Genomic DNA, 21,082 nt, shown 5'->3' with positions numbered 1-21,082 from the left:
TGCACTTGGGGGGCTAAGAATATGCATGCATCATACATACTAAGGGGTGTACAACTGGGAGAATCCATAGTGGAGAAGGAGCTTTTTGAAAACTGCAGCTTGGCATTGCATGCCAAGTCCTTGTATTAAGAGAGGTATGGAATCCAGAGAGAGAGATGTCATTTTGCCCCTGTACAAATCATTAGTAGGACCTCATCTGGAATATGCAGTTCAGTTTTGGGCACCAGTTCACAAAAAGGATATCGGGGAATTGGAAAAAAATGCAGCAAAGGGCAACCAAACTGATAAGAGGCATGGAGGAACTCCGCTATGAGGATAGATTAGAGGAACTGAATGTATTCTCTCTTGAGGAGAGGAGATTAAAGGGGGATATGATCAACATGTACAAATACATAAGTGGTCAATTTAGTGAACTTTGTGTTATTCACTGTAAGGCCATCGCAGAGAACAAGGGGGCACTCCTTACGTCTGGAGGAATAGAGATTTAATCTCCAAACACAAAAAGATTTCCTCACAGTAAGAGCTGTGAAAATGTGGAACAGACTCCTTCAAGAGCTGGTTCTGTCCAGCTCCAGTACATTGCTTTAAAAAAGGCCTGCGTTATTTCCTAAATGTTCATAATATAACTGGATACTAATATTTATAGGTAAAGTTGATCTGGGGAAAATCCGATTGCCTCTCAGGTGGGGGGGTATCAGGAAGGGTTTTTGTTTGTTTGTTTTTCCCCTGCTGTAGCAAATTGGAACATGCTTTGCTGTTTTTTTTTTTTTTTTTTTTTTTTTTTTTTTTTGCCTTTCACTGGATCAACTGTGGGTATAGGATTGTTTTATATGGGAGTCTATGGTGATTCCACCCCTCCCCCTAGGTTGGACTAGATGGACTTGTGTCTTTTTTTTTTTTTTTCCCAACCTGACTATGTAATGTCTGTCTGAATGATTGGATGTGACACTTGCATTTGAGTCAGGTTATATCTGCAGAAGAAAGGGAAAGGTTTGGGTGGTCCTCCTGGGGACATAAACAAATGTGTGTTCTGTTTTTGCAAATACCTCTGATGAAATGGCCAGATAGCTAGGACTACACAGGTGAGATCTCAGTCTTGCTACTGTGAGATTTAACAACCTGATCACTCTTTGCTTTGGCAGCACACGGATTTCAGTGTGCTGCAAAATTAGTGACAGAGAAGAGTTAGATGCCTTTCCCTAGTAAGACATGAAATCAGAAGCCAGCCTCGGTCTTTTAATGTTAGATTAGTGAAGAGCGGAACTTTTTTTTTTAAAATTCCTTTTTGACTCCACGTGATGGTCTAGGGAGGCATATCCATGGAGGGAAGCCCAGACCTCTACAGGCTAGGCAATGGCACCCTGACTGCTATTGGGATAAAATCCTTGTACCCATTGTCAGACCCAACGCTGGTTCAGCGAGTCCTGGGTTCCTCCTGGTGCATGATAATGCCCAGCCTCATGGGGCGAGAGTATGCAGCCAGTTCCTGGAGGATGAAGAAATTGATACTATTGAATGGCTCCCACGCTCGCCTGTCCTAAATCCAATAGAACACCTATGGGACATTATGTTTCGGTCCATCCGATCTTGCCAGGTTGCATCTCAGTCTGTTCAGGAGCTCGGTGATGCCCTGGTCCAGATCTGAGAGGAAATACCCCAGGACACTGTTTCATTAGGAGCATGCCCTGACACTGTCAGGCATACATACAAGCACATGAGGGGCCATACAAACTACTGAGTACTATTTTGAGTTGCTGCAATGAAATTTCAGTAAAACAGACAAGCCTGCTGCATCGTTTTTTTTTACCTTTGATTTTTGCAGTGTCTGAATTCAGCCCTTTGTAGTTTGATCATTTTAATTTCCATAAAACGATGTGTCATCCTTTCATTCCTAACACACTACCCAGTCTATATCAGTATAGATATCCAGCATTATATTTTCTTTATCGTACATCATGGGACACAGAGCCTAAGTAATAACTTAATGGGTTATAGGCCACCTTCAGGTGATGGACACTGGTATACGCAATACAGGAAGTTCACTCCCCTATATAACCCCTCCTCCTTCCAGGAGTACCTCAGTTTTTCCGCCAGTGTCTAAGGTGTTAGTCACAAGTGAAGATGTGCTTTGAGGAGCTCCATGAGGGAACCATGCTGGATTTAAATAACCTCCACAGACCGGCTCCATCCAAGCCACAGGAGGGTACCCGGGCCTCGCATAGAAGAACAAGGTTTTGCCTGTAAGGCTCTCATTTGAGGGCTGGACCCAAGGACTCTTTTTGGTCGTGCTACATTACCAAAAGTTTATCCTGAGGGGTGCTATACAGGTCCAAAAGGAGTTGAACCCTCTATAATAGGGACCCAGTCTTTGAAGGTTTACTAACGCAGCCTGCCATGATGGGTGAAGTTTGGATCTGTCTGTTTTCAGCAGTATCCTGCAGCAAGGAAAAGGTAAGGGAAGAAGCCTAGGAACTGTAAAAGTCCACCTATGCCTTTTTCTTCCATATGAAAAACATTGTAATGCCTTAAAATCTCCACTAGAGGGAGTACAAATACACATACCTTGGTATGTTCCTTCTCAGCAGCTCTGTCCAGCTATAAACAGCATGTGTGTGTCCCAGCAGCAGGAGGGGGTTCTTAATTGAACAAAGATGTTCCTCTTCCCCCTGGGGGAACTAAGAGGCTGGGGGGTAAGCTTATTGTTATGTATAATGGCTCCTGTTAAAACACTAAAGTGTTACCAGAATAATAAGCCTCATACTGCGGAGAAAACTTCCTTATCTTCACGCTCCCGGAGGGGTGCAGTGGCAGCTTCTTATGGGTAAATGACTCACATTTGGCATGTCAGCTGCCTTTTAAAAAGCCTTATACATATAGAAAGTCTGGCAGACGGCGATCGCAGCCTCCGCGCGCGCAGACTAAGGTTCTTTTTTTTTTTTTGAAACGAAGGGGGCGGGTACTGGAAGGGGCGTGGCTTAAGGCAGGCGGCCCTGTGTGCAGGACGTAGCATCCACGTGGAGCACACGGCGCGCAGCTGAGGACGCCAATCAGGCTCACACCTGAAGTTTTTTAAAATTCCCAAATCTTCTTTTTGTTGTAAAACAGAAGCTCTCATTGTCAGAAAATCTCTATCAGAGCCATTGAAGAGAAGAAGTCTGACACACAGGAGTGCTGGTGCACGTTAGGGATGTATACAGGCATTTCCAGTACAGGAAATACATCTTTATGGGGGCATTGTTTTGATAGACTATTGCTCAGCAGGTAGTACATTTTAATAGAGTGCCTCTGCTTTTGTGCTTAGCACTATGGCTTCCAGAGTTACCACAAAGGGACCAAAAATTCCACCCCCAGGCGCTGGGAAGTCCAGTCATGCCACCACACTGTCATCCGCTCCAGAGATACCAGATATGACAAGCCAGGGTGAGTCATTGGAACCAATTGGTGGTGCAACTACTTCTCACACTTCAGCCCCTGTATACGTGATTGAAGATGCATTTTTTTTTTTTTTTTTTTTGTAACAAGCAGGAGTGCTTTATTGAAGGAAAAGAATGCAGAAAATGATAGAGTAGAAGATGCATTTTCCTCTGTGCTACAGGACCTATAAGGGAGATTAGTGGCTTTAATCGCATCCTCCATGCAAATGGATAGGAAGCGTGCTAGATTCTCCCCCTCTACCCGGATAAGCAATTTCACCCTCAAAGAGATTCTCAGTTCTCTATCCCATGGAGGAGAAATTCACCAAAAGATGGAATGTACCAGCAGTTGACGCTGCGATTTCCAGTGTGAATAAAAGTTTAACTTCTCCAGTAGAAAATGCGCAAATGCTTAAAGATCCAACAGATAAAAAGTTGAAATTCATATTAAAATAATCCTCTTTTTCCTTGGCAGGGGCCGTTACTCAGCCTGCAGTCGCTGCAATGGGCATCTGTCAGTCCTTAAAAGGACCAGTTCAGAGAGGCCCTCAAGGAGGTCCCTGCACAACAGGCCCGTGAGTTAGCCCAACTACCAAAGGCATTATGTTTTGCCATAGACACTATGAAAGACTCTATGCACCAGGCATCCCACCTTGTGCTAGTACACATGCGTAGGATCCTTTGGTTAAAAAAAAAAAAAATTGGTCAGCCAAAGCACCTTGCAAAAGGCTTCTGACTAGTTTCCCTTTTCATGGGGATCAATTATTTGGGGATGATTTGGATAAATACATCCAAATGATTTCTAGTGGGAAGAGTACACTTTTGCCAGTCAAACGAAGGTATAAACGCCCTTCATTTTAAGCGGACTCTTTCTCCAGGGCCAGGGGCCTCCGCTGTCAGAGTCTAGAGGAAAGCCTCAGGTTCAGGCCCAAGCCCAAAAGAAGGCCCGAGGATGGAAACCTGCAAAGCAGAATTCTAAAGCCTCATTATGAAGGGGTGCCCCTGCTCGCCAGGGTGGGGGGGGAGACTTCTGCACTTTTTAGAAGTCTGGCAGGAGGAAGTCCATGACAGATGGGTCTTTTCCACAATACAAACTAGAGTCTCGAGAGTTGCCACCGCCTCATTTTCTGAGGTCAAGCATTCCCAAAGATCCAGGGAAAAGGCAACCTCTGTTATTGGCATTGGACAGACTACTGGCTCAAGGGGTGATCATGCGAATCCCCATAAAAGAGCAAGGTTTGGGGTTCTATTCAAACCTCTTCACGGTGCCAAAACCGAATGGAGATGTCAGACCCATTCTAGATCTCAAAAATCTGAATCAGTTCCCGAAGGTCTGCTTTTTTCACATGGAGTCAATCAGGTCGGTGCTTTCTATCAGACAAGGAGGGGAACTTCTGGCGTCCATCCACATCAGAGATGCATATCTGCATGTTCCTATATTTCCCACTCACCAAAGGTTTCTGCGGTTCGAGCATAATTTTCAGCCTTGCCCTTTGGGCTGGCTACAGCACCCCAGGTATTCACAAAGGTTCTGGCTCCACCTCTAGCCAGGCTAAGGGCACAGGACATAAAAGTCTTGGCATACCTGGACGATCTTCTGCTAATAGACCGGTTGGTGGCACTTGGAGCAAAGCGTGCGCATTACAATCAAATACCTGGAAAATCTAGGTTGGATTCTCAACCTAGAGAAGTCTTCCTAGAAACCACTAAAAAGGCTGGAGTACTTAGGTCTGATCATAGACACAGCCCAGAGAAAGGTGTTTTTGCCTCAGGCAAAGATCAATGCTATAAGAGAGCTGGTGCAGATGGTCAGGTCGAAAAGAGATCCCTCCATTTGCCTTTGAATGAGGTTGTTAGGAAAGATGGTGAATTCATTCGAAGCGGTTCCCTATGCCCAGTTGCATACGAGACTGTTACAAAACAACATCCTGTCTGCTTGGAACAAAATGGTTCAAGCTCTAGATTTGCCAATGTGGCTGTTCCCAAGGGCGTCCCAGAGCCTTTGAAGGATTTCCTGTTCAGCAGATTCTGGGTTACCAACCACCAACTAACCAGTTATCTGGAAGGTGGTAACGACAGATCCCAGCCTTTCAGGTTGGAGAGCAGTACTAGAAAAAAAAAAAAAAAAAAAAAGTCAACTTTCCAGGGACAGTGATCAAGAACCTTGCCCATCAACATCCTAGAGATTCGGGCAGCGCGTCTGGCTCTGAAGGCCTGGACATTCAGGTTACAAGGTTGTCCTGTCAGGATCCAATCTGACAATGCCACAGCTGTGGCTTATATCAATCACCAAAGGGGCACCAAGAGTCTCGCAGCACAAAGGGAGGTGAACCATATTCTACCTTGGGCAGAAAGGAATATCCTGTGCCGGCAGTTTTCATTCTGGGAGTAGAGAATTGGCAGGCGGACTACCTGAGCCGCCAGTAGTTGCTCCCAGGGGAATGGTCCCTTCACCCCGACATTTTTCTGGCTGTTTGGCAAAAATGGGGGACTCCGGACGTAGATCTTCTGGCATCCAAGTTCAACATGAAGTTGGTCAACTTTTTGTCCAGGACAAGGGATCCACTCGCATGCAGAACAGATGCGTTGGTGACCCTGTGGGATCAGTTCTCCCCGATTTATGCATTTCCCCCTATTCAGTTGCTGTCACGACTTCTTTGCAGGATCAAGCTGGAAAGAAAGCCAGTAATTCTTGTAGCCCCAGCATGGCCCAGAAGGTTCTGGTATGCAGAAATTGTAAAGATGGCGGTGGGGGATCCATGGTCCCTTCCACTACGTCCAGACCTACACTCACAGGGGCCGATATTCCATCCTACCTTACAAACCCTAAATTTAACGGCTTTGCTATTGAAACCTACATTCTGAAGAAACGTGGGCTACCTGGGTCAGGTGTCACTACCTTGATTAATGCAAGAAAGCCAGCTTCCAGAATCATATATTATAGAGTCTGGAAGGCTTATGTTTCCTGGTGTGAATCCAAGGGTTGGCACCCTCGGAATTATAGCATAGGCAGAATTCTTGCCTTTCTACAATTAGGGTTAGAGCTGAAGATGGCCTTGAATATCATTAAGGGCCAAGTCTCGGTCTTATTTCAAAGACCGCTTGCTTTGCACTCTTCGGTCCAGGTCTTTATGCAAGGGGTGAGGCAGCTTAATTCTAAAGTTAGATCACCTTTGAACCCTTGGGATTTGAACTTAGTTTTGTCAGTGTTGCAAAAACAGCCCTTTGAACCGATACAGCATACTCCTAGTCCTTCTGACAAGGAAGTCGGTGTTTTTGGTTGCTATATCCTCAGCAAGGAGGGTTTTGGAATTGGCTGCTCTTTCTTGTAAAGAGCCATATTTGATTATTCACGAGGACAGGGTCGTGTTGCATCCTCGTCCAAGTTTTCAGCCTAAAGTAGTCCCAGGGTTTCACCTGAACCAAGATATTGTCCTACCATTGTTTTTTCCAAAACCATGTTTTAGGGAAGAGCAGTCACTACATTGTCTTGATGTGGTGAGAGTGGTCAAGGTCTATTTGAAGACGACTGCTCAGATCCAGAAAACTGATGGTCTTATTTGTGCTGCCAGAGGGTCCTAGGAAAGGACAGGCAGCGTTGAAATCCACTATTTCTAAGTAGATTCGGCAAGTTATAATGCAGGCTTATGGTTTAAAAAAGGTAAGATTCTGCCTTTTCAAGTCAAAGCGCACTCTACCAGAGCGGTTAGTGCATCACCAGGCCTCCATGGCTCAGATCTGTAAGGCACAGTACATACATTCACCAGGTTTTATCAAGTGGATGTAAAAAGGCATGAGGATATTGCCTTTGGGCGCAGTGTGCTGCAGGCAGCAGTATAGGTCCTTAAGTTTGTGGACGCCCTGCGGGTTGTGTCTTCCTCCCCTCAAATAGCATTGCTATGGGACGTCCCATATATTTAATACTGTGGCTCTGTGTCCCTTGATGTACGATAAGGAAAATAGGATTTTTATAACAGCTTACCTGTAAAATCCTTTTCTTGGAGTACATCACAGGACACAGAGGTCCCTCCCCTCTTTTGGGATTTGTGTATATTGCTTTGCTACAAAAACTGAGGTACTCCTGGTAAGGGGAGGGGTTATACAGGGAGTGAACTTCCCGTCTTGGGTGTGCCAGCGTCCATCACCTGAAGGTGCCTATATACCCATATATTCAATACTGTGGCTCTGTGTCCCGTGATGTAAAATCATTTTCTTGGAGTACAGGTAAGCTGTTATAAAATCGTATTTTTTTGCGATCAAACCTATTCATTCAAATGAATGGGCTGGGAAAAAAAAAAATAAAAAAATCACACTGCGCCAAATCTTTCAGAAATGCATATATCATTCCTGTGAAACTCAGGTGTGAACACTGATGAAAAAAAAAGGGGGGGGGGAGGGTGATGTTAAGGGGGGCCGAGGACATGAATTTAAAGTAGAGGCTATTATGTGGAAGGGTGGCTAGGAGTATTGACTTGACCTCTATAAGAAGATCATGCTGTAGGGGAGGAGAACAGAGCAGATTGTCCCAGTAGCCAAGTATAAACAACTAGCAAGTCAGATGTTGACACAGGGAAAACCTCTACTTTGCCTGAGGAAGATGATAATATTGACCCTACAACAAAAAGGGTGCTGTGGTTTTGGACTAAAAGTGCTGGCTCCTTCCAGGGATACCAATTGGTCACCTGTTGATTAATAGCCAAAATTTTTTTTGGGATAGCGTAGGGGATAGATTAAACATCCGCCGGGTTATTTTTTGGCCCTCTGTATACCGCTGGGGGAAATTCCGTTCACTTCCTGTCCCAAAAATACAACAGGAAATCTCCCATTGTGAAGTTTCTAGAACAGGTGTCCTCATTGCAAGATTTCCCATTACCTCTTTTTCTGGGGACACTTAAAAATTAGGATTACTCACTTTGCTTTGGTGACAAAATGGTAATTCGGTACACAACAGAGGAATGACTCTTCCCAACTGAGACAGTCAGCAAAAAAACACCACCTGTAACAGAGGGTGTAACCACACCCAAACTAAGAATACACACATCATTTATTCACTTGTTTGTTTTATTTTGTCTTATGCAATTACTTTTTCTGGTTTATGTATAAAAAGACGCATGTAACCAACCCAAGATTTCATACAATACATTTATTTAGCAAGGTAACTTTCTGCATCTCATTTTCATAAAAATACCTTCTGCAAAATATCCTCAGTAGCTTGGTTAGGTTTAAAAATATGGCTACAAATATACAATTTTCTAAAAATCAAGATGCTTGAAGAGCAGATTCTCATACATTCTTAAGACAGATGAACAAACATAAAAAGGCACACAAACATCAACAGTATTTTAGGGATGTGAATGAAGATTAAAAGGGGCTTCTATTTTTATTCGAATGCCCATGTTGAACATATTCTTAGATTACACCGCATTAAACTTTTCTTGCCATTACAAACATTTGAGTTGTTCATACACTTTACATCCCTGAGTTTCTCCTCTCGGTTTGGGCTACTGGAGTCCAAAAGAATTAACACAAAGGAAAAAAAAAACATGCAAAATTAAGTTGGTAAGCCAGAAATTCCAAGTTTTGGCTATTTATCAGGGGAAATTCTTTTGAGCTGAGAACTTTGGGGTTCGTGACTAAGATGTTTCTATCTACACTGATTGGTTCGGTTATTGAAGGCTATGGAAAATCTCTGCTAAATTTAAACCTCATCAATTCAACATAGACATATAATGAATAAATATAAAAGCAGGAGGTAATCTTCAGTGAAACCTGCAGGTCAAAAATTCAAGCCACTGCAAATCTCATTTCTTTACCCGGTAAAAAAAAATGTGCTCCTTTGCACATTGTGAATTAGGCTTTACATAATGGTTGGGCAGATCAACTGCAAGCAAGACAGAAGTTAACAAGACCAAGTTCAACAATTACGGGAAAGCAAACATCAAGTGCCTATATACTTGGTTCTATGGATTGTTTGGACGTGCATTTTTCACTGCGGGTTTTCTCTACTAAGTTTTCATTACCATCATATGCAATTTGAATTGCCTAGATAATTGGCAGATTTACAAGGATAAGTTGATACATACACACACTTGCTGGTAAAATTTTTTTTGTAGGGTCCTGGAAAGCATTACACTAGTGATCAGCAGATCGCTGATGTCATGCAGGTCTCCTGCACACTGTCAGTGTAAGCGGTCTGTCTTTACATCGTATGGACAGGCAGTCTCACAGATAGGAAAAAATCAATGAACTACCACAGTGCTTAACAGCACCCTGGTAGTGCCTTAAAGTGGTTGTGAACTCTGTACAACCACTTTTACCTACAGGTAAGCCTATATTAAGGCTTACCTGTAGGTGCTGGAAATGGACGTCGGCACAGAAGTCATCGGCGCATGCGCACTATAGAAAGGGCGCGTGCCCTTTCTAAAGGAATCGTGCTGTGACTGGCAGCTCCTGCACGTGGGGTGACATCACGTGACTCTGGACAGTCAGAGCCGGAGACCGCGGCCCCGGAAGGAAGAGGGCTGAAGATGGATGCTTCCAGCCAGCGGGGACATCGCAGGTTTCGTTTTCAGGTAAGCGATACATAATTATGCTTTACCTTTGCAGGGAAATAAAGGGGAAGTAAAAGCCATCAGGGTTTATTTCTTTAAGTACTACAAGCCGACAGCCGCAAAGACTGTCGGTAGTTGTAGTCCATTCATTCACAGAACACTGAATGAATGACGTGGCCAGGTGGGCTGAGTTTTCTTTATATTGTGGCATTGAGCAGGGGGAGAAGACGCCCTGCTCGCTGTCAAAACGGGATGGGGAGGTGTAACATGTTATACCCTGAATATAGATGTAACATGTTACAAAAGGTGAACCTATCCTTTAAATGTAGTGTCCAATAGCCTTTTCAAATCAAAAGTAAGCTACGGATTCCTTTTGTAGTTGCAAATTCTGTCAAGCCAAACACTCCCCCCCACCTTTTCAAATGCTGGTCCAGGTAATTAGCCTCTCTGGTGCCAAGCACTGCATTGTGAGAATGCAGGAGTGACATGTGTCTAACCATACCCAGAAGTACCAAGGCCCTGACTGAGGGGCTGTGGCTGTAAAGGACAGTCTAGGCACTGGAGGGGGCTTAGGTCTATAGGGAGGGTCAGTTTTTAAATTTAGTGGTAGGTTGGATTTAAGCTGCTTACTGGAAATACTGTTCAATCATGGTTTACCTAAGAATTTTGGTACTGTAAATGTGGACTGTCCTGTTTTACCCTACATACATATGTAATGATATATGTATGAATTTTCTTCAGTTACATGGGGAAGGTTCATGCACCCAAGCTGTGTGTGTATATGCTGCTCTGGACAACGGCAAATTACACGACCCAAACAATTTAAATATTTCATCCCTTACACATCATTTGTATATCCATCTATACAGTAAAACTGCTGAATATATGATAGTGACAAAGATCTTACATGTATGCAGACGTTTCACCACTATACTGGCCAATCTTTTTATTTTTATTTTTTTTCAAAAAACAAAAACAAAAAACAAAAAACAAAAAAAAAAACAAAAAAAAACTATAACCTTCCTACACTAACCTTCTATACAGATTACCAACGTGCCGATTAATCCAAATGCCACTTTAAATTAATACATAAATACATTTATTCAACAAGGCAGTAAGAAGAGCAAAGCTGATTTAAAAAAAATTACAGTAGAGCTAATCAACTGGCTTTCAGTTAGATAGTATGGGTTACTACACTTTACACCCCGATGATCTTTGAATAGCTTTTCTTAAATAAACCTATTCTTTATGGAGAATAACAGTATTTTACTTTGATGACAGAAGCACCAAAGGCAACTAATGGCTAAGGCCTTGTTCACACAGGCGTCAGCTTGTATAAAAGAGCAGTGTGTGCATTTGCAGGGCTTTGGGAAAGCTTGTTGAATCATTGAAAAACGCATGTAAACCCTTTTTCTGTTTACTCCAATCTGGTTCATTAAATAATTTAATAAAATTTTAGTTTTTTTTCAATGGATCAAAAACGTTAAAAAACGCTGGTGAGCGACGTTTTTGTGCTTTTATCACCGTTTGAACGTTTTTACAGCTGAAAGACGTCTGTCAGAACCCACTAGTTTTGGGGGTTTTTTTACTGCTCAAAAACGCCACTGCTTAAAACTGCTGATAACAGCCTGTGTGTGCATGGACACATAGAACAACATGGAGAGTTTAATGACTGTAGAGAAAATGTCTACAGCCAAAAACAGCTGCTGTAAAAACATCCAGTGTACATGAGGCCTTACAGTCACAAGCTTCTTGCAGGCTTCAGTAACCTGTAACTCTACTTGCAACTTGTTGAAAACCTGCTAGCTGCTTGTGTAAAGTGGCAGCCAGCACTCCCATTAAAATCTGTTTAACATTCCCAAATGGACCCAAATAATACTTTAAAGTGCTTGTAAAAGTAGAGTTTTTTTTAACCTTAAATGCAGAAAATGCATTTAAGTAAAGAAATGTGGAACTGTGTGCAGCTCCACATTATACATACCTAAAACCGATCCTCTCCCTTCACTGGATATGGAGGCAGCAACAGGAGCTATTGGCTCATGCTGCTGTCAATCACATCCTGTGAGAAGAGAGCAGGGCTGTCTATGGACACAGCGCAGCTCGGGATCGAGCCTGCTCGAGTGCCCCCAAAAGCAAGAAGCTTGATATCAGGCAGTTGGCAGGGGGGATGGGGGGGGAGTGAGAGCAGTCAGGAGCATCAGAGGGGGATCAGAGAAGTAGAGGACTAAAACCATTGCACAGGTAAGTATAACATATATAACATGTACAATCACTTTAAAGGCGTTAACAAAACTGCTTGAAGCTTACTGCACACACTGCCCACATACATCACAGCATGCAGCTCTGTACCCAGATCTGAAGTCAAATTACATTCATTTGTAAAACCTGTTTTTACTTACAATTACTGTAATTTTCACTTCCTGGTTGAGTGAGGCACTGGTGATGTAACCATGACCTCACAGTAGCATCCTGGGAAGGCTATATCATCAGTGCCCTCCCCTTCAGATGATGTGCACACAGTCACATGATCCAAGAGGCAACCCAGAGCTCCAGGAAGTAGAGGGAGATGGATTCACCCGCACTTGATAAAAAGTGATCACCGTGTGAAGAATGAGAAGGGAGAAAAAAAATAAGGTATGCAAAGAATAAAAAGCCTGCAATTATCTAAAGTATCTGTAAATTGCCATTAACCAAAATTTTTAAACGTCCCTTTGTCGTAATTTTCAAGGTAAGAGGTCTAGTTCCTCTCCAAGGCTCCATTCACATCTTGGCGTATGGGAGTGACAATTGCGGTAAAATTGCGCAAATAGAATCGCGGCACGCTCGTCGCCCATAAGAAATTCTTTTGGGGCGGTAGGCATCCTGCTATTTACGCAATTTTACGGCGATTTTTGCCCAACGGGAAAATCGCAACGCAATTGGGGCGCTAGTGAAATTGATGGACTACGTACCGGGGAACACACGGGCATCCCACGATTTGCCGCTGTTGCGAATCGCGGCGATTTGGAACGCAGAGATGTGAATGGAGCCTTAGTAGTTCATTTTGATACAAAATGTTAATACCTTATCACAGCAGGGTCATTGTGAACATATAGGGCTCTTCCAATATTGCAACAATACAGATGTACATGTAACAAAGTTGATTCATGACTTTGTCATTTGCCCATGGGCACCCCCTCACATGATCACCTAAATGCAAAAGCCTCACTCAGAGAAATAGCACACAGATGGGTGGACTATCAGCAGGCAACATCTGCAAATGCACACCTTTACTGTGCTGCCCTGCCTCTCCATTGTAAAACTTGGTAAATACTTAGGTCTTCCATTCATGGCAAAGCATGTAACCTTTTTCCAGAGTTCAGTCCTGAGTGGCAATCACAGGACTAGAACACATCACGAGGAAGAAAAACGATTAGGATTTTGCACTTCTACAAAGTAGCAGGGAAGAAACTTTAAGAACAGCTATTGTTACACTTCAGGTGTGCTCTGACCTGAGAGATGTGCAGCTGCTGTGTGCCCTCCACTGTCCATTCACAGAAGGCTTTGTATTTTGTGAACATAAAGCGTTCTGTGATTGGGTAAGAGAGCAGGCACTCAGAAAACTGTCAATTGTAAATAAAAGTGGCATATACACCTCTTTGGACTTAAAGCTGATCTCCAGTTTTATGTCACTTTAAATAGTTTGTTTGGACCAAAATGGTTCAAGTGAACTATTTCCTGCACTAAGTGCTGTATGAAGCTACATACAGTACTGGTCTCGGCTGTGATCTGTCACACCCAGAAAAAAAACAAAAAAACAAAAAACACACCACACACACAGGTTGGGCTAAGCTGTGCCATTCAGAGGCAGCTGTGTATTGTGTAAATGAACACAAAGCTTCAGGCGGAGAGGTAGGCTGAGGACGTTTCAATCGCCAACTCGGCCAATCAGAGGACGCTTTGTATTCACAGAATATAAAGCTGCCTATGAACGGCTGAGTGTGCTCAGCCCTACTCTGTTTTGTAGCTTTAACCCACCGTAAGCCAGTAGATTTAAAATAGTAAGGCAATTCCTGGAATTCGAGAAAAAAAAAAAAAAAATTGAAGCGATGGGCTTTAAGCCTACCTTTGCACCATCACTCAGCTTCCAGCAGTGCAGGAGTAAGGAGTCTGCAGGACACCATACATCATGTAAGCATGCCTTGAACCTGCAAGGGTATTCAAGTAGAACCAAAGTTCACAAGTACTCACCTACGCTCCAGCCGTCCGACACCCGCAAGCTTCTGTGTTGGTGTAATTCGTTTTTTTATTACAGAACATAGGATGTTTCTTCTGCAATAAAGGTCCTGCCTGCTTACAATTTATTTCCTCCCCTTCAGGGAGGCTGACAACCCAGCTCACAGATAGGAGATCCTCAACAGAAAACACAACCTCAAGCAGAGTTAGCAAGGAGCATTTTCTGATTAAGATCGAAAGGAGCCCAGCACACCTTACAGAACATGCCCTGAAATAATACTAGGACACATGCTTAAAAAAAATAATAAAATAAAAAATCCACCTGGAGAACAGCTTTAAGACTAGCAGAACTGATTATTATGTTGTTATAACTAGCATAGGCAAAATTATTTTTTGATGACTATGTTGGGTCTATTTTTCTTTATATTGAAACAGAAAGCTTGATTTTAAGCTTTAGGGAAAAAAAAAAAAAAAAAAAAAATACGGCCATGGTCACCAAGTTTCAATCACTATAGTGTCTCTTAGTTATTGTAAAGTTTGACTGTGAGCGGTTGCACTTGATTTGCATATGCACTAGTTACACCGTGCATCAAACAATCTTGAAGATACTTCATTAAAAGAAAGAAGATGCACATTAAAAATTAGTTAAAACATACATGTGATTTTTTTAAGTTATCACTCCATACAAAAAGTTAACAAAAAAAAAGTAACAAAAAAAAAAAAAAAAAAAACCCCTGGAAAAATATTTTTTTCTCAGACTGTATAAAAATCGGTGGATAAAATGTCAGTCCGAATTACATTAGTCCCGACTTCTCAAATTAACAAATGCCTAGAGCTGAAAGGCTTCCAGTTACATGCAGTTCTTACATAGGGTCCTTAGCAGTTGCCACTGCATTCTCTAGAACAGCCGTGTTCCACTTTCCACAAAATAGCAATAAAAAAAAAAAAAAAAAAAAAAAGGAAGAAGAACATCCTTTGGTATCATGAGCATTCAAATGAGTGGGGTTACGTACTGTATATATACACACACAAAATATATTGTGAAGAGTCTCCTTTTAAAACAAGGAAAAATAAATGACAGGATGATGGAATGTGTAGTATGATGTCAAATCCCTTGAGCATGTAGGTGAACACCATACACCTGGTAACATGGTGCCCGGGGTCCCACTGAAATACACCAAAATGATTGCCATCGCTATATACATGCTATATGCTGGCAGTCCTCTACTGCATGCTGGAGCCTGCCACAACAGCTGGGAGGATGGAATAAGCGCTGGACACGTAGACTGCAATAGGCTAGTGACAGGGATAGTTCTGGCTGCTGGTGAGGAAGCTGATTTATAACAGTGGATCCTTTACATGGAGGGTAAATAAAGGCAAACTGAGGTTCTGTTTTCTACAATTTGGGAAGTCCGTTTTCTTCCAAAGATATTTTTTTCCCTTCGCTTTAAAAGGCCTTCTTCAGCTCCAGCTCATCTCACTTATCGTAGCACTGTCCGAGCACGAGGAATAGTGTGGCTGTTAAAAATAAAATATCAGAACCAATTAGAATCCAAAATAATCATTAAACATACAGAAAAACTAATGTTTGGTGAAACTCCAAAATTAAAATTAAAAAAAAAAACAAACAAACACAGACCAAACTAAAACCAAGCAACACACTTATGAGGCACACTAACAACACTCTGAGTAAATGAGTGCAGAAAACAAGAGACTGATGATTTTCTTGGTTTCCAATCAAATATTGCTGTATTAGTTGAAGAGCGGCACAGACAGACAAGCAGATTTAGGAAGGCTGAAAGAGCTGATCTAGCACATATTGCAGGCAAAGAGCAGCAGAACCCAGCGAGTACCATAATTTCATTAAGCGCATTTGGTGCAAAGCAATCCTTTTCTTCCGCTCAGGAATCGCGCTGTGGGGAAAGTAGAAAGAATGGTAACAAGTAATGAAACAAGCGAAAGCCTCATTGTTATGAGAAATTTCAAGAGGAAGTAAATGATTAATAGAGGATATCAGATGTAAAAAAAGCACAGAAAAACAAAAATTAACTAAAATAAAACACAACTAATAAATTTCAGAAAGCATGTAGTTCTAGTAGAAAATTAAAAGCACCAGGTTGTGGAAGAGTACTGACAGCACAAAATAAAATTATTCTATGCTGCTGCCGCCATTTGACATGTTAGAAGTAAACAGGCCAAAGGATCTGTTCTATAGGGAAAGGACAATATGCATTGATTGTGCAATATTCTATAGTAAAACTAATCCACAAACATTAATGGTTGAAGCATTTCAAACAGGTGAAAGACCTACAGTATTAACTTTATGTCTAAAAAAAAAAAAAAAAAAAAAAAAAAAAAAAGTAGAATTTTATATATAAAAGGCTGCTCTAGAATTGTACAAACTAGAATATAGCTTTATGACCCTGTTAATACCAAAATGTGTTTTTCAACTGAAAGCACAGAAACATACTATATTGAAATGCATATAAATTAGACTGTTCTACATTGGCACTGAATATTTGAAGTTGAATGCCAGGCAAATGAAACGCATGAATTTGACTTGATAAATCTCTTGCAATCACCTATACAGCAGCACTGAGACTGAAGAGGGACAGGCAGGACCGGGAGCCCATTAAAAACTGAAAAGTGTTTGTTTTCCCTAGTCTAAATTGCTAGGATATGTGCTAACTACACCATCTCCACCCAAAAACCAAACACTGCTATCTGCTTTGCTTATGTGTCTTTAATAATTGCTCTTATGTTATGTTATTTTTGTTTAACAGTCTGTATAAGCTTCTTTTGGGGGAAGCATCTGCAGGGGGCACATTTGCAACTGGGGCTCTTTCTATAAGTGGGAGCACTTCTGACTCTGCACTTCAGCAAATGCACAAACCTAATGAACACAAGAAAATACTTTGAAAAACACCAGACAGGCATCAGGTGACCTTGTTTACCCCTTCAGCTCTTTCTCCTTGTAACATGCACTCCTCTACCACTCCTTTTGAGAGATCTCTCTCATACACACATTATATATTATATACCTGCCCCAATCTGTCCGATTATCTCCTACTCTATTAGCTTAGAAGCCTATCCTACCCACACCTAACAACTGTTTTTTTCATTTTCTCCATCAGCTCACCCCTCAGTTATTACCTTTTGTTTCCACCTGACCCTCCCTTCTAGATTGTAAGCTCTAACAAGCAGGGCCCTCTGATCCCTCCTGTATTGATTTGTATTGTAAGTGTACTGTCTGCCCTCATGTTGTAAAGCACTGCGCAAACTGTTAGCGCTATATAAATCCTTAATAATAATAATAATAATAATAATAATAATATTTACTGCAAGCAAATGGCACTGACAAGGAACATAAGAGAAGCACAGTGCATGTAGGGAGATGACCTCATCGGCCTGCTGCTCTTTTACTGTCCAAGAAGGTTGGGTGGTGGAAAGAGGAAACTACTGTCTCTCTTCTAGTCATAACATAAAACAGAAAAGTTTGCATTATCCACCTAGATTTGCTTTGGAAATTTCAAGATTGGATGGAAAAATTAAAATCCTTTGACCATTAGCAGTTTGCCTGGAGTGCAACTTAAAAGCCCTAACATAATGCATACTGCAGTTTTTATATGGTTTCCTAAAATACAGGAACCATTTTTGTTTTGTTTTTTTAGAAAAAATAAAATTTATATTATATTATAAGCTGCTCTATGGTTTAGAAGGGCTATATTATAAAGAAAACAACCATTTATTAACTTCCAGATAAAACAAAAACCCAGCTGAATGCTTTTCAAAGAGAAGTACAGGAACCTAGATATATGAAATCAACTTTCTTTGAAGCTCTCACTCATATTACAAGTTTACGTAGGAATAACATTTTTTTGTAGGTGTAAAACTATACAAAATTCGGGTTCTGTACTTTAAACTATACAAGAGAGATTAATTTAACATCACAGTAACCTGTGTATCGTCTATAAACCTTAGAGTCTTATAGAGGCAGCATGTGCTGGAAGTTGACTATATTAAAGTAGACTGTATATAAGCAAAGTGAAAACTTATCTGAGAGTTGCTTGTTCTTACTGATGAAAATAGCTGCCCATGAGGAGGCTCAAGGTAAAACTGAAGTGTGCATTATAAATCTATGGAGGTGTTCCTCTCCCTCTCTTCCCCCTCCCCCTTTTTAAATGGCTAGAAACAATGCTCAAACCAGGTCTCCACAAATAAGCCTCTTAAGACCAAGACCATTGACATGCTAGGATGGGAAGTACAAGCTTACCCTCTCAATGTGCTGCTCCCTGCAGAAGACCTGGTGGTTCTTTTTGTATAGGATGAACTGCCAGTTAAACCCGATCTGGGGTTTTGCACACTGGACTGCAGAATTACTCTGAAAAGTTCAAAATAGAATAAAATGATGTGGCCTGAATTACACACACACCTTGTGCACAAACCGATGTTTTAAATATGGACCAACAAATCCAATATCAGAAATTGAGCTTTCAAAAAGGCATCTCTATAAAAGCATCATCAAGGCTTGATTTTGACCTAATGCCACATCAACATTCGAACGTAAGGAGACTGCACTGTTAAAGAACACAACTTGGTGCATAATGCTTCATCAGCACCTGTGTGTTGGGAGCGAGCATTATTTCTAACAAGCTACTGTTACAAATTATTACATCAGGCAACCAATCCTACCATCCATAACCCTTTGCCATTTCAAAATGGAAGTTCCTAGCCTGATAAAAATCCTAATTATGTATTGTGAAACAGTCTTTGGGGAGACCTTAAATGGACAGCATTAGCTGAACAGAAGATCCTCATGTGCTTGCATTTTTTGTCTATGACAAGACAGCCGTTTTACATATCAAAGCTGGTAAAAGCAGTCATTAAGAATTCAAGTCTGCCATTGAAGCATTATAGGTAAGACGCAAGGAAGTTTACAAGAAGGCCAGCATCTAGAAAATGAGGATGATCTGGATCTGTGGACATGAGAGTTTAAAGGGTTTACAGTAAAAGGAACCAACTACCGTTTCCATAGAATGACTCCAACAGGTGTATGCAGCAGTGCACATTTTAAAATAATAAAATGGTACTAAATATTTCACTTAGGCATTTAAAAAGCCATGTGTTTGGATAAAGGAGTTTTTAGCCACACCCATCTGGATTAAAATGTAGGCAATTGTATACACTGAACCTCTATACAATATCTACACCAATAGGACAGATCAGCCTTACACAACATACAAGAAACATATGGGAGCGGTCACTGCCGACCCGTTCTTGAAGGTCAAAGTTCTGGTATGGTCATTTATATACTTGCTTAAAAAAAGGAGTACTCTCCTCTTGTTGAGAAAAAAAAACAAAAACAAAACAAAAAAAACCCATTCCCTATCTGGGTGATCTATGTATATTGCAGGGATTTTGGCAAACTTTGTTGCAGATGCCTACCTTTTGTTATTCCGAAGGAATATAGCTGGTAGTTTGTCTGTGCCCATGTGGAAAGTGACTAATGGGAGTGGTTTTATAAATTATTAGTTGCAGGGTCTGCATCCCTTTAGATGTTATTCCCTTTGAGTGCATCTCACCAAAAATGACATTTTTGTTGCAGGGGGTGCTCAAAATCTGACTTGTATCTTAGTGCAGACTTCTGGGAAAAAAAAAATCAGTGAGCCAATCACACAAGCAGGAAATGCCATATCTGGGAGTACCGAAGTACAACATGCCTCCAGGTAGCAATATTGCTTTGCATTTTACATAAAATCACAGCTTTGCAGATTGAAAAAGAAAGGTAAATTTTCAATAATATTCAATTACAATATGACTTGTGTTGCAATTGTATACGATTTTTTTTTTTTGCCAATTTTTTTCCCACAAAAGTGGAGATACCCTTAGCTACTGACCCATAAAAGATACAGGCATATCAGGTGTCCTTGCCCTGTGTATATATAAACAGGTTTGCTGCCAACCAATAAGTCATCAAAGTAGTAAAAGGTGGATGACAACCCTGAAAAACTTGCACCTTCAAAAACAAGACTTCAGTGATGGCCCTTAAAATGTTTATTTTCCTTTTAACCCCTTCCCGCCGAGCGTACGCAGATGTGCGTACTCGGCTTTCCGGGGTTATACCGGGATGATGCCCGCAGCTGCAGGCATCATCCTGGTACTGTTTTTTAGAGCGGGCGATCAACTTTCCTGGTATAACAACCGATGCGGCTAAAAGCCGCTCGGCTGTTATACCGGAGGAGTGGGAGGGGACATCCCCCCTCCCGCCGCTCTTACCGGGCCTCCCAATCCATCGGGAAGCCCGATCACCAATCGTAAACATGGAAGCGACGTCATGACGTCACTTCCTGTTTACTAGGCTGCCAATGGCACCGGTTTAAAAAAAAAAAGCACAATATTCAGAATCGCCATTTTCGGCGATCTGAATACTTTTGAAGTGCAAAGGACTTTTAGACCCCCGATCCCTCCATAAAGAGTACCTGTCACCACCTATTACTGTCACAAGGGATGTTTACATTCCTTGTGACAGCAGTAAAAGTCAATTTTTTTTTAAAACACAATTTATAAAAATAAATAAAATAAGAAAAAACATTTTTTTAAAAGCGCTCGCGCGGCAAAGAAAACGCATACGGAAGTCGCGCCCGCATATGTAAATGGTGTTCAAATCACACATGTGAGGCATTGCTGCGATTGTCAAAGTGAGAGCAATAATTCTAGCACTAGACCTCCTCTGTAACTCTAACCTGGTAACCGTAAAAAAAATTTAAAGCGTTGCCTATGGAAATTCTTAGGTACCGTAACGTTTGGGGGTTCCAAGTAGTTTTCTAGCAAAAAATACAGATTTTAACTTTTAAACACCAAATTTCAAAAATAAGCCTAGTTATGAAAGGGTTAATGTCTGCC

At 41.5% G+C, this 21,082-nt stretch overlaps 1 protein-coding gene across 5 annotated transcripts in view; it reads right to left on the bottom strand.

The window, feature by feature from the left end:
- Positions 1 to 8,541: 8,541 nt before the first annotated feature.
- Positions 8,542 to 21,082, bottom strand: part of CDC14B (cell division cycle 14B) — a 180,899-nt gene continuing 168,358 nt past the window's right edge. For 2 of the 5 annotated variants that reach the window (XM_073633008.1, XM_073633026.1), the window contains exons 13-15: positions 18,453 to 18,560; positions 16,033 to 16,092; positions 8,542 to 15,697 (exon numbers count right to left, since the gene is read on the bottom strand). In XM_073633008.1, the coding sequence (XP_073489109.1) occupies positions 15,661 to 15,697; positions 16,033 to 16,092; positions 18,453 to 18,560 (205 nt within the window). In that variant the 3' untranslated portion in view covers positions 8,542 to 15,660. The remainder of the gene's footprint in view (positions 15,698 to 16,032; positions 16,093 to 18,452; positions 18,561 to 21,082) is intronic. The other 3 variants (XM_073633036.1, XM_073633044.1, XM_073633017.1) reach the window with 2 other exon arrangements.

This window comes from Aquarana catesbeiana, linkage group LG01, assembly GCF_042186555.1.
Source record: "Aquarana catesbeiana isolate 2022-GZ linkage group LG01, ASM4218655v1, whole genome shotgun sequence".
Classification (NCBI taxonomy): domain Eukaryota; kingdom Metazoa; phylum Chordata; class Amphibia; order Anura; family Ranidae; genus Aquarana; species Aquarana catesbeiana.
This window is presented reverse-complemented; position numbering and strand designations above follow the sequence as displayed.